Source organism: Belonocnema kinseyi, chromosome 1, assembly GCF_010883055.1.
Source record: "Belonocnema kinseyi isolate 2016_QV_RU_SX_M_011 chromosome 1, B_treatae_v1, whole genome shotgun sequence".
NCBI lineage: Eukaryota > Metazoa > Arthropoda > Insecta > Hymenoptera > Cynipidae > Belonocnema > Belonocnema kinseyi.
In genome coordinates this window covers 84,341,036-84,354,690 of record NC_046657.1, presented here as the reverse complement: position 1 = coordinate 84,354,690, position 13,655 = coordinate 84,341,036, and the positions used below count along the sequence as shown (strand labels likewise).

General features: G+C 25.7%; 1 protein-coding gene across 2 annotated transcripts in view; it reads right to left on the bottom strand.

Moving 5' to 3' along the window:
• LOC117176248 (lissencephaly-1 homolog) overlaps window positions 1-13,655 on the bottom strand; it is a 53,485-nt gene that overhangs the window by 13,913 nt on the left and 25,917 nt on the right. The window contains exons 3-4 of one of the 2 annotated variants that reach the window (XM_033366403.1): window positions 8,029-8,182; window positions 4,658-4,864 (exon numbers count right to left, since the gene is read on the bottom strand). In XM_033366403.1, coding sequence (XP_033222294.1) covers window positions 4,658-4,864; window positions 8,029-8,182 — 361 coding nt within the window. The remainder of the gene's footprint in view (window positions 1-4,657; window positions 4,865-8,028; window positions 8,183-13,655) is intronic. The other variant, XM_033366412.1, reaches the window with a different exon arrangement.

The window sequence follows — 13,655 nt, the reverse complement described above, 5'->3', positions numbered from 1 at the left end:
TTCCAAAATCTTCAAATCTTTAAAACCCTACAAAATACCTTCTTATGCATAAATTCTTTTAAATCCACTAAAATATTATAAAATCCCGTCAAATTTTATGATGATATTTTCTGACATCATGGAAATTGTATTAAAATACATTTGAGTTTTAAAATCCCTCAACCCTTTCCAGCATACATTTTTCAGGGAAACGAGTTTTCATGAAAATTGGTACATAGGGGTTTTTGGGCTCGCTGATTACGAATCTGAACTGAGATTTTGAACATTCAAAATGGCGGGTCCAATATGACGGCTAACGTTTGGCATATTTTTTTATTTTTTCTGAAAATTGGTATGCGGGGGTTTTTGGGATCACTGATCACGTATCTGAACTCGGATTTAGAAAATTCAAAATGGTGGATCCAATATGGCGACTTAAATTTGGAAAACGTTTTTGGATTTTTTTTAAGAATTGGTATACAGGGGTTTTTTGGAGTCGCTAATCACGAATCCGAACTCAGATTTTGAAAATTCAAAATGGCGGATCCAATATGGCGGGCAAAATTAGGATTTTTTTGTTTGAAAATTGGTGTTCAGGGGTTTTTGGTATCTCGGATCAGGAATATGAACTTAGATTTTGAACATTCAAAATGGCGGGCCAAAATTCAAAATATTTCTAAATTGTTTTTTGAGAGTTGGCACTGGCAGGGGGTCGCTGATCTTGAATCTGCATTCAAAATGACAAATATTTAGAATATTGAGGTTTGAAAAAACATACACCTACTCACCTAAAACATGGATTAGTACCAATTTTCTGAATTTTCAAAATCTAAATTCAGATTCGTGATCAGTGACTCCAAAAATCCTTGTACACTAATTTTTAAAAAAAATCCAGAAAAATTTATTATTTTGACCACCATATTGGATCCGTCATTTTGGATTTTCAAAGTCTGATTTCAGATTCGTGATCCGCGACCCCGAAAACCTCTGTATACTAATTTTTAGAAAAAAATCCAAAAATATTACAAGTTTCGTGCGCCATCTTAGATCCACCATTTTAAATTTCCAAAATCTGAGTAATCTGTATACCAATTTTCAGATAAAATCCAAAAATATTCCCAATTTCGGCAGCCATATTGGGTACGCCATTTTGAACTTTCGAAATCTGAGTCCAGATTCGTATTCAGCGACCCCAAAAACCCTTAAGTACCCATTTTCATAAGGATATAATGAACAGTTTTTTCAATAATGAATTTCTTCAACAAAAAAGGCTTTTTTTCATCTTTGTTTATAAGTATTGACAAATTATTTAAAAAATTTAGACCCTTCGCACAAAAATTTCAATTTTCTATCATCCTGCGAGCATGAAATTAAAAAATATATGTGTAAAATCCAATAAAAACTACTCTGAAATCACAAAAAATGATATGAAAAAAGGTGGGAATACGATATTCCCACCATGCCGCAAAGGGTTAAAAGATCATTGAAATCCTCGGAAATCTTCGAATCTTAAGTCTTATAAAGTCGTTCCATATCTTCAGACATTAAAAAAAATCGTAATCCTAAAATATTCCAAAAGCTTTAAAATTACTTCAAATAAATGAAATTAATAAAAAAAATCCTTTGAATCCTTTAAAATTCCCTAAAATACTTTAAATTAAAAGCTCCTGAAAATGCTTCAGAAGTTTTAAAAATATTTTATATTCTTGAATAAAATTTGCAAAAAATTCAATAAATATTTTTAGAAATCCTTCAGTCAATTTCAAGATATTAATGGCAAAAATAAAATTAAAATAGTGTTTGAAATTCCTCATTTTTGTCTGACCATTTTTTCATTTTCCCTATTAATGAATATGTAAAAACAATAAATATTAAAAACTTTCACTTTTATTTATTTATTTCCACCAAAGAAGATTACTTCTCTGCCATAAAAGATGAATTTTCAATCCGAAAGGACGTATTTTCAATAAAATATTTGAATTTTCGACCACAAATATGAATTCTTAATAAGAAATGTAATGATTGATATAAGATTTTAACAACAAAAAATGGAAAAGTCAAATTTTCAGTTAAAACAAGGAAGTTTAAACAACAAAAAACATCGATTTTCCACAAAATAATTAAACACTAAGAAGATTAATTTTACCCGACAAACGGTTAAATTTGACAAAGTACATACAGTTTCAACTAAAAAAAAATTCAACCAAAAATGGAAACATTAAATTTTCAGAAAATAAATCATTTTCAACTATAAAACGCATTTTTAACAAAATAGTGAAATTTTTAATGAAAGAGATAATCGTTCAAACTTAATTTTTCACCTACAAATATGTATTTTCAACAAAATATACTAGTTTTCAACAAAATACATGAATTTTTAACTGAAAATGATAAATTAAAAAAAAATGGAAAAGGTACATTTCTACCAAAAAGAGAGGAATTTTCTACCAACAAGAGTCAAGTTTTAAAACCAAAAAGACGAATTTTCAGCCAAGAAGAATAATTTGCTACCAAAAAAGAACAATTTTTAACAAAATACATAAATTTTCAACTAAAAATGGAAATGATGAAATTTCAGGAAAGAAATTAATTTTCAACGACAAAAAAACGCGTTATCGACAAAATAGTAAAATAATTAAAATTTAAACCAAATAAATAAATTTTTGACCAAATTGTTTAATTAAAAATTTACAAATATGAGATCTCAAAAAAATAAAACCAAAAAGACGAATGGTCGGCCAAAAAGATTAATTTGCTACAAAAAATACGAATTTTCAGTGAAGAAAATTAATTTGCTACCAAAGAAGAATATCTTTTAACAAAATACATGAATTTTCAACTAAAAAACAAAAATTTTCAACCAAAACTGGAAAAGTCAAATTTGCAACCAATGAAAGAGATTTTAAACTGAAATGATGAATTTTCCAACCAAAAGGACGAATTTTCAACAAAAAGTAAAAATCCCTTTTGTAACCAATTTTAACTAAAACTCATTAATTTAAAACCAAGAAGATCAGTTTTATACAAAAAAGGTGAATCTTCGGCTAAAAAAGATCCACTTATATCCAGAAATGGAAAAGTTAAATTTTCAGTTAAACAACAAACTTTAAGCAGACGAAAAATCGAATTTTCAACGGATGAAATTTCAATGAAAAAATATGACTTGTCAACAAAATAATTAAAATTTCAGCAAAATAAGTGAATTTTTAACCAAAGTAGATTAAATGTCTACAAAAAAGGGAAATTTTAAAACAAAAAATAAGGAATTTTGAAACACGAAAAGACGAAATTTCAACAAAATACATGAGATTTTAAACTAAGAAAAAAAATCAACAAAAAATGAAAAATGTAGATTTTCAGTAAAAAATTTTTTACAAAACAAAAACGTAAATTTTCAACCGAAAAGGTGCAGTTTTAACTAAAAAGGGTAAATTTCATACCAAGAAGATTAGCTTTATACAAAAAAAGGCGAATATTGAATTAAAAATATCCGTTTTCAACAAAAAATTGAAAAGTTACATTTTCAGTTAAAACAGCGAATTTTAAACCAAAATATCTAATTTTCAAAAAATAGTTCAACTTTCAATGGAAAAGATGAATTTTCAACAAAAATAATTAATCTTTAATACATTTTTTTTTTAAACATTTTTCAAGCAGTTTTTCAAAATTCAACCAGTTCAATTTTCAACAAAAAAAAATTATTTTTTAACCAATAATATATTAGTGGATATTTTCACCCAAAAAGACAAATTTTTAACAAAATATTTGAATCGTCACCTAAAGAGGACTACTTTTCAATCATAAAGTAAAATTTTTTTATATAAAAGAATGGAATTTCTATTAAAACAAATGATTTTAAACCCAAAATAATCAATTTAAAAATAACTTGTTTACTTTTTGCCGACATCAACATATGAATATCAATTAAATATCCTTTTAGATTACATATATTTAATTTTTAACCATAAAAGATGAATTTTCAACGAAAAAAAGATAGGTTTTGTACAAAAAACATGAATTTACTTTTCAAAAACGGAAAAGAATTAACTTTCAGCCAAACAAGACGCTTTTATACAAAAATGGTTTAAATTTAAAAGCAAAAATTAAATTTTCAACCAAGTAAGAGAATTTTTAACCAAACGAGACGAATTTTAGGCCTAAAATATAAGTGTAGACATATAAAATTAAAAGATGAAATTTCAATTCAAATGAATGAAATTTATGCCAAAAATAATAGAATATTGAACAAAAAAAAAAGTTTAATTTTTAACCACAAGACATTACTTCTCAACCCAGGATTTAATAGTGGAATTTCCAAATTAAAAGGCGAATTTTTAATTCAAAAGACCGAACTTTCGGTCCAAAATAGAGGAATGTTCAACAAATTAGTTGATTTTTTAACCAAAAGAGATGAATTTTGGGCAAAAAATATACTAGTAGACTTTTAAAATTAAGAGATGAATTTTAAATTAAAAATATAGAATTTTCTGCCCGAATATACGAATTTTCGACCAAAAAGATGACTTTTCTCATTTTCTAACTCTCTATTTCTCTCTGTTTAAGATGCCTTTCATCCAAATTCCCTGACCTTTGCAAGATTTTATCTAAAATCTCTGAGTCATGTGAGATTGAAAATTGAATAAATAAATTTAAATCTGATAACAAGTGTCTTTCAAACCTTGATTGTGGCATCTTCACTGGCGGAGACGACGAGGCTGAAAACGGGATGAAAGATGACTCTGTTAATGGTGGCTCTATGGCCAGTGAGAGAGAATTTTTCGGGCGGCCTTGGAATCCACTCGGAAGAGGATCTCTTTCCTCGGGTTGGAGCTCCTTCGATGAATTCCTTCTCGGCCTCGGAAAGTTTAGATTCTAGTTCCATTACCTGGTATTATTATTATTATTATTATTATATTTATTTGAGAATAGTATTTAAGGTGGCGATTCGGCCGACGATTCCGAATTCCTGGTCAAAAACTAATATATTCATATTTTCCGCGAAAAAAACATTTATTTTAAATCCTGACGTTCATTCCGAACATCCTTTAATACAAGAGAGCAAAAAATCGCAAAATAATTTAATTTTTAATAAAAAAAAACTTAAATTCTCCACCAAAAATCTATTTTTTGTTAAATAAAAAATGTACTAGTTAGACTTTCAGTTTAAAAAAATCAATTTTTAACCATAAAAAAAGAATTTTCAAACAAAATACTTCGAATTGAAAACAAAGTGATGAATTTTTAAATGAAATTGTGAATCTTCAACTGAAATAGTTAAATTTTTAGACAAGAAGATTAATTTTCAATTAAAAACATTAATTTTTGACAAAAAATACGTTCATTTAACAAAAGATGGATTTTTAACGAAATATTTGAAATTTTAATTAAAAAGGACAAATTTCCAAACTAAATAGTTGAAGTTCTAACGAAAAAAAAAAAAACAATAATAATTTTCAACCAAAAATCTTCAACTGAAATAGATGAGTTTTCAAACAAACCAAATTAATTTATAACAAAAAAGATTAATTTTCGACCAAAACTTTAATTTAAAGTTAAATACATTAACGTTTACCTAAAAAGATAAATTTTCAACTACAGTTATGGAATTTTTAATTAAAATAAGTGAAATTTTCAATTAAAAAATTACTTTCACAAAAAAAAATTTACAATAAAATTTTGAATATTTAACTGGAATAGTTGAATTTTTGACCAATGAAATGAATTTTCAACCAAGAAATTTAATTTCTACCAAAAAATATGAATATCAAACCAAAGAAATGATTTTTTAACTAAATTATGAAATATTCAATTATGATAATTTATATTTTCAGTTAAAAAATTACTTTTCACAAATCACTAACTTTCAACAAAATAAAACAAAAACCCTGCAATTTTTAGAACATTTCTGTACAATTTGGATGTATAAATAACAATTGAACATTTATTATTTGTAGGCGAAATTTGGGTAGTTTTAAGAGATATGTAGAAGTTTTGAAAAGATTCTAGCTTAATGTAAAACTTGAAATGATAGCAAAATGTAGATTTTCGCAGATTTTAAACAAAAACTTAGATTCTTTTCAAGAATTGTAAAAGGCTTCAAAAGAATAAAAACATTTTCTTAAGATTCATAGGAAAATCAAAAAAAAAACTTTTCATTTAGAAAAATTATTTTAAGAGAATATTTTAAAAGTTTTTCAAAGATTTCAACAAAATTTTCAAAAAAGATTCTAGAAGATTTTAAGAACACTTTCTAAAATTTGCATGATAATAATTTGTCTTTTTGAAACTCCTAAATATCTCTTAAAATCACTCCAATTTTTTCTACAAATGTTCATTTGTAAATTATACATCAAAATTAAAAAATTTCACTTACTAATTAAGCATTTTTCAAATGCAACAATTAAAATTGTAACGTTCAAAGTTTAAAGGCTCTTCGAAATTTTAACGATTCCAGGCTTTCTATGTCAAAAAGTGCAGTTAAAGATTCTTTACAACTATCAGTATTTTAAATGTAATAAAATCCTTTAATTAAGAATATATTATTATAAAGTTATTTTTAAGTTGAAAATAGTTTATAAACTTTGAGTCACACGTTCATATTTGTTTAATGACTAAGACTTTCCAATTGAAATCGTTTAAGTTTCAATGTTAAAATCTGAAAATTTTGAACTGGTCTAAGATCGTTTTGTCAAATCGTTTTTGTTCACTTTTTATTACTTAAAATGCAGTTAAATTAAAATTTTTTATTTATTTCTTAAATAAAAATGTTTTTTATCCAAAATATTCAACATCAAAGGCTTCTATTTTTTATTTGTTCAATTCTTTAAGAAAGCATTTAAAAATTCTTCAAATTAAAAATGTAAGCTTAAAAATAAAAATTAGAATGGAAAATTTTCTAAGTAAAAATTTGAATAATTACGCATTGTAAGCTAAATAATAGCATAATTGAAAAATCTAAAAATTTAACTAATTATTTTAAAACTGTTGAAATCGAACGTGGGCACATTTTTCTTCTACAAATTTGTAAAATTCCCGGCCAAAAAAAATTCACTGTCATTTCGCGGTTTTTCCCGATCTCAAAAAATTCCCGGTTTCCCGCTCCAGCGATCGATTTTCAACTAAATATGTGGATTTTCAATGAAATAGTTAGTTTGTAATTAAAAAATACAAATTTGCATCCAAATTGTTAAATTTCGAACAAGAACAGATGAATTTTCAACAAAAAATAGACAATCACATTTTCAGTTAAAGGAATTAATTGTCGACCAAATCGATGAATTTTCAACTAAACTGATAAATCTTCAACTGGAATAGTTCAATTTTATACTAAAAAAGAAAAGAATTTGCAACCATAAAGATTAATTTTCTACAAAAAGGCGAATTTTTCACAAAGTACATAAATTTTCCAACTTCAACCAAAGATGAATATCGAATTGAAATTATAAATCTTAAGCCAAAAAAATTAATTTTTAACTGAAGAGCATAACTTTTAACCAAGCAGTTGAATTTTTAACTATAAAAAAAAGACAAGGAGTCGCAACGAACAATCTAAAAAAAATTATAAATCAGAAATATTTCTTCTTTAAAATACCACTTCTACTCTAAAAACAACTTGACGTAATTTCTTTATATAAAATTGGGAAGAGGAAACTATCAAATTGTGATAAATTCTCACTTGAATTTGGAATTCTTTTTAATTCCTTTTTTTAAATCCAAATTATGATGGTTTAAAAAAATTCCATGTTTCAAGAGAAATTATATTTCTTTGCCGAAAAACTCCCTGTCCTAAAATAAAAACGATAATTATTTTCTAAAATTCCCTGTTCATAGTCAAATAAATGAGGACTAAGTAACAAAAAAAAAACTTTCTAAATTGACAAAAATTATTAGTATAATGAAAAGTCGAATTTTACTGCCATCAGAAGTGAATTCCCGGGTTTTTAATTTAATCATCGATCATTTCCCGGTCAAGTCGCCACCCTGGTATTATAAGTTAGAAATTTCAAGTAATTGTATCATTTTATCTGTTTAATAATTTCCAAAGTTAACCTTTTTCTGTAGTCGGATTACGGAGGTCCATTTCTTTTCGAGGAGACCACCATATTTGCGCTCAACTTCACCTGGCATATCAGCCTCCTTCTTAAACGCTTCCAACGCATCCTGGTAGCCATTCGCGCTCAGGTAGTCTGCGATCGCCTTATTTCTGTAATTAAACAAAAAAAAAACGGATCATTATCGTTGAATCAAATTGTCTAATTTATAATATTTCTTAAAACAACGTTAGTGAGTATTTTTGTTTCGAAAAAAAGATTTCTCATAATCTAATCCGTGATTTTCGATGCAATAGAAGATTACTACACAGCTGTGGGTGTTATAGAATTTAAATGCGCATCCACATATACCATAGAACTTTATTGCGCAGCCATTTGAGTCGTAGAAGCCTACTGCGCATTCATAAGTGTCGCAGAAGTCTACTGCGCATTTACGGGTGGTATATACGTTTACTGCGCAACCATTGTAGTCGCATAAGTCTTCTGCGCATCCCTCATTGTCTTAGAAGTTTACTGCACATTACCATAATTTATTTTACATAAGTACCATAATTTATCTTTTTTTTTAGATGAAAATTCAACTTCTTGATTGAAAGTTTAACTAGTTTGTTACAATTTAATTTTTTCTGGTTGATCACTAATCTTTTTAGTTGAAAATTTATCTCTTTGATCGAAAATCAATATTTTCGGTTGAAAATTTAACTATTCCTGTTTCGGTAGAAAATTGATAGTTTTAGTTGAAAATTCGTCTTTGGCTTGTAATTTCATCTCTTTTAATCGAATTTTTTTTTATAAAACATCAACTGTTTGATTAAAATTAATCTGATTGAATTTAACTATTCGATTTTTGGTTTGCAAAATAAACTTTCTGGTTGAAAATGGAACTAGTTGGTTGAAAGTTCATATACTTTGTTGAAAATTTGTCTATTTGGAAGAATTTGCCTCTTATTTCTAGGAGTTTTTAATCCAAAAGAAAGAATTTCAATCCAAAAGATCGAATTTTTCAATTAAAAAAAAATAATAATAATTGAAATTTTAACGTAAAGAAATGAATTCGGAGCCAAAAATATAAAAGTAGACTTTGACAGTAAAAGGAATTAACTTTCAACCAAAAAATATGACTAAGAAAATAGTTAAATTTTCAAAATAAAAAAAGAATTAAATTTTCAATTGAATAATAAAATTTTTAACCAAACGAGACGAATTCTGAATCAATAAGATAGTAGAAGACTTTTCAAACAAAAAGCATGAATTTTCAATCTAAAAGAGCGATTTTTCAATTCGAAAAGACGAATTTTCCAGAAAAACCGTTGAATTTTTTGCAAAAAAAGATGACTTTTTAACAAAATAGTTGAATTTTCAACAAAATAACTAAATTTTCAACTAAATAGTAGAATTGTTAAGCAAAAAAGATTAATTCTGAACCATAAATATGACATATGATAATTCATCTTTCTAGATTGAAAATGCATTCAACCTCTTGGTTAAAAGTGGCATTACTTTCTTAAAATTCCATTTTTTTAGATTGAAAATTCGTAAATTTAATTGAATTTTTTTTCAAAATAGATTTTTTAATACGTAAATTGAACTATTTTGTTTAAGTGATAATTCGTCTTTTCTGGTATAACATTTTACCTCTTGGCTGAAAATTCAAGTATTTGGTTTAAAATGTATTCATTTTGTTGAGGATAAATTTTTGTTGATAAAAAATTAATCTTCTTGGTCGAAAACTGAACTATTTGGTTAACAATGCTTGTATTTTATTTAGGATTTTTATTTGCTGGTTGAAAATTATTCTATTTTTTTAGTATTTTAATGAAAATTGAACTGTTTTGTTTAAAGCTCAACTTTTTGTCCTGAAAATTCAACATTTTGAATGAATTGTTTTTCTCTATTCCCTGAAAAAAACTGTCTTAGTTGAAAACGCGTCTTCTTGATTTGAAAATTCATCTCTTTGGTAAAAAGTTAATCTTCTTTGTTTAATAATGATATTGCTTGGTTTCAAGTCTAATCACTTTGTTGGAAATTCCACAATGTTCTTAAGAAATCATATTTTTTATTTGAAAATTTGTCTTGATCAAAAAATTTGTTTTTGTTGAAAATGCTTTTATTTTGTTAAAAATTCGTATATATTGCTAGAAAAATTAATCTTTTTGCTTTAAAACTGTTATTTACAACTTTGGTAGAAATTTCAAATATTTTGTTGAAAATTCATCCTTTACGAAATTGAATCTGCTATAGTTGAGGATCCAAGTACTTTGTTAAAAATGTGCCTTTGTTGGTTAAATTCTACTGGTTTTAATTAAATATAACATTTTGTTTGAAATATCAAATATTACACTTTTGGTTGAAAATAATTCTTTCTAGATTGTAAATTCAACTCTGGTTCAAAGTTAAACTGCTTTCTTGAAAATAAATTTTTTTGTGCAAAATTCATGATTTTAGCAGAAAATTTATCTTTTTGGTTGAAAATTGAACTACTTTGATAACAAAATTTTTTGGTTAAGCAATCATTTTTTTTAGAGAAAATGTAATTATTTAATTTAAAAAAAAACTTTTCTGCAGAAAAATGGTCTGTCTAGAAAATTCAACAGTATGGTGGAAAATAAACAGTTTTGTAGAAATTACGACTGTCTTGTGGAAGATTTTTTGTTATTATTGAAAGTTTTTTTATACAAATTTTAATATTTCATTTTGGGTCTTTGATTGAAAATTAAAATACTTTGATTAAAAATAATTTAATTTTGTTCCACATTAGATTATTTTCTAAATAAACATTTAAGTTAGTTGAAAATTCAACATTTTTGTATAAAATTCGTCAGAACAATTTGGTAGAAAATTAAACTGTTCTATAGAAAATTATTTTTTTTCATTGAAAATGTAACTATTCCATTTTTTGATAATAATTGATCACTTTTAGTTTCAAAATTAAACTCTGGTTGAAAATTTATGTGAATCGTGGAAAATTGGTCTTTAGCAGAAGAATAATCCACTTAATAGAACATTCATCTGATTGGTTAACAGCTTATATTTTTTGTGGAAAAGCCCTTTTTATCGTATAAAATTAATCCTCTTGGTTGCAAATTTAATTATTTGTTTAAATATTTAACTGTTTTCTAGAATTGGAAGTTTTGCCAAATAAATTATTCTTCACTTTTTAATACTTAAAATACAGATTCATTTTAAAACTAGTTTATTTATATTTACAGTTGATAAAATAAAAATGTTTTTTATCGAACATTTCCAACTTCAAAAACTTTTAATTTTTAATTGTTTAGGTCTTCAAGACTGCATTTGAAAATTCTTTAAATTAAAAATTAAAATCTAAAATGGACATTGTTTAAAGTAAAGGATTTTTAAATTAATCTCTTTTTATTTGAAAATTCATCTCCTTTGATTGAAATTTCATCTTTTTGGGTTCTATTCAACCTTTTTTTTTTATTTTTTTTATTTGAAATGAAAATCTTTTCTTGGTTGAAATATCAACTCTTTTTTTTCTCTTAGTTTTCACCTTTCCTGGTTGTGAATTCAATCACTTGGTCGAACGTTCGACGAAAGGTTAAACGTAACAATTATTCGAATTGTTTAAAACTTTTATCCGGTCAAACTGTCTTAAACAAAATAGAAATCTTGATCATCTAAAAGGAACTATTGTTCGAGGAACAATTAGCGGTTTTTTTTGCCGTCATTGCTCGAATTCTAGGGCAAATCTGAGGTGACTCTGACTTTCGACAAGCAGGTAGATAGTGAGACAGAGCATTGTTTTCGCGGGAGCAAACTGCAAAGTGTATATAATAAATTTTAAAGTACAAGTGTTGGTGTAGCACGATTCCGAGGATAGTTAATGGAGTTAACCGTGAGGGAATAATAATACGTGGGAAAGAGATCGAAAGTCGAGTGAAGCTGGCTCACAATCAGGGTGAAAGGCCTCGACGAGTTCCCTTTTGCCAATAGTAGTCTTCATTATTACCGTACACATTCCTTACTTTACACTCTCAACATCCTTCAAATCAAAATCATTATAAAAAAAAGCACAACCTCATGTATTCAGAGTGGCCGTTTTAATCAAAGGAAAAAATTCTTCGGTCATTTTCCGGTTCACTAACATTTTTCAAGTTCAATGAAATTACAATAACGAATTCTAAAGTCAACCATTTTTCCATTTGAAGTAATAAAAAATGAGCTGCAAATTAAAGTTCTCAAAGTGGTTAAATTGCCAAATCATTTTTTTTTAAACTTTTATAAATTATAGAGTTCAAAGATTCAGATTCAGTTCCAAAAATATAAATCCACTAAATTGAAGACTCAATCAATGAATTTAAACATTTTCAAATTCCCGATCATTTCTTGGTCTATTTTTTAATTTTCCCGGTAAACTAAAAGTAACATATTCATATTTGTCTCTAAACACAAACACTTATTTTGTTTCATGTCGTACATTTCAAGCATCCTTTAACACAAAAAATATAAATTTTTAACAAAAAATTGAATTCTTCAACTTTTAGCTCAAAACATTAATTTTCAAACAAAAAAATAACGGATTTTCAGGAAAATAATTCATTTTCAACTTGAATGATGAATTTTCAACTAAAATGATGAATCTTCAACTGCACTAGTTGAATTGAAATATTCGCATTTTTAACAAAACAACCAATTACTTTTTTACGGAAACAGATTTATTGTTAACCAACACTTAGTAATTAAATTTTAAGTTAAAATAATAAATTTTCAACCAAATAAATGAATTTTCAACTAAAACTATGGAATATTCCATTGGAGTAACTTAAATTTTCAATTAAAAAAATTACTTTTAACAAAAAAAAAGTTTAAAAAAAAAAGTTACATTTTCAAACAAAGTTATGAATTTTCAACTAAAATTGTACATCTTTAACTGGGAGAGTAGAATTTTAAACAAAAAAGATGCACTTTTTAACTAAAAAAAGATCAGTTTTCAACCAAAAATTTGATAAGTAAATTTTTAGTCAAAAAATTAATGTTCAACCAAATAGATGGATTTTTAACTAAAATTATGGAACGTTCAACGGGAATGATAGTTTTATTTTCAATTCCAATAAATAATCATTTTCAACCGAAAAAGAAAAAAAGAGAAGAAATTCAATTTGCGGCAAAAAATTACTTTTCATCAATAAAAAAATAAGTTTTTAATAAAATATCTCATATTTCAAGCAAATAAATGAATTTTTGATTAAAATAATGAATCTTCAACAAAAAAATTTAACAAACGAGTTTAACTTTCAACCAAGTAATTTTATTTTCAACCTAACAGATGAATTTTAAAATAAAATAATAAATATATAACTGGCATACATAAATTTATAATAAACCAAAAAATTAAAAGAAGAAAATAAACTAGCGAAGAAAAAGAGAATTTTCTACAAAAAAGTAAATAAATTTTATACCCAAAAACATAATGCATAAATTGTCAAACAATAGTTTGACATTTATAGTTACATTTTTAGTTTAACAAATTGATTTTTAAAAAAAGTAGTTACATTTTCCACTAGATATGAATTTTCAGTTAAAATGATGGACCTTCAACGACAAAACATGAATTCTTAAAAATTTTTTTTTTTAATTTTTAGCAATTTTTTTGATCATTATAAA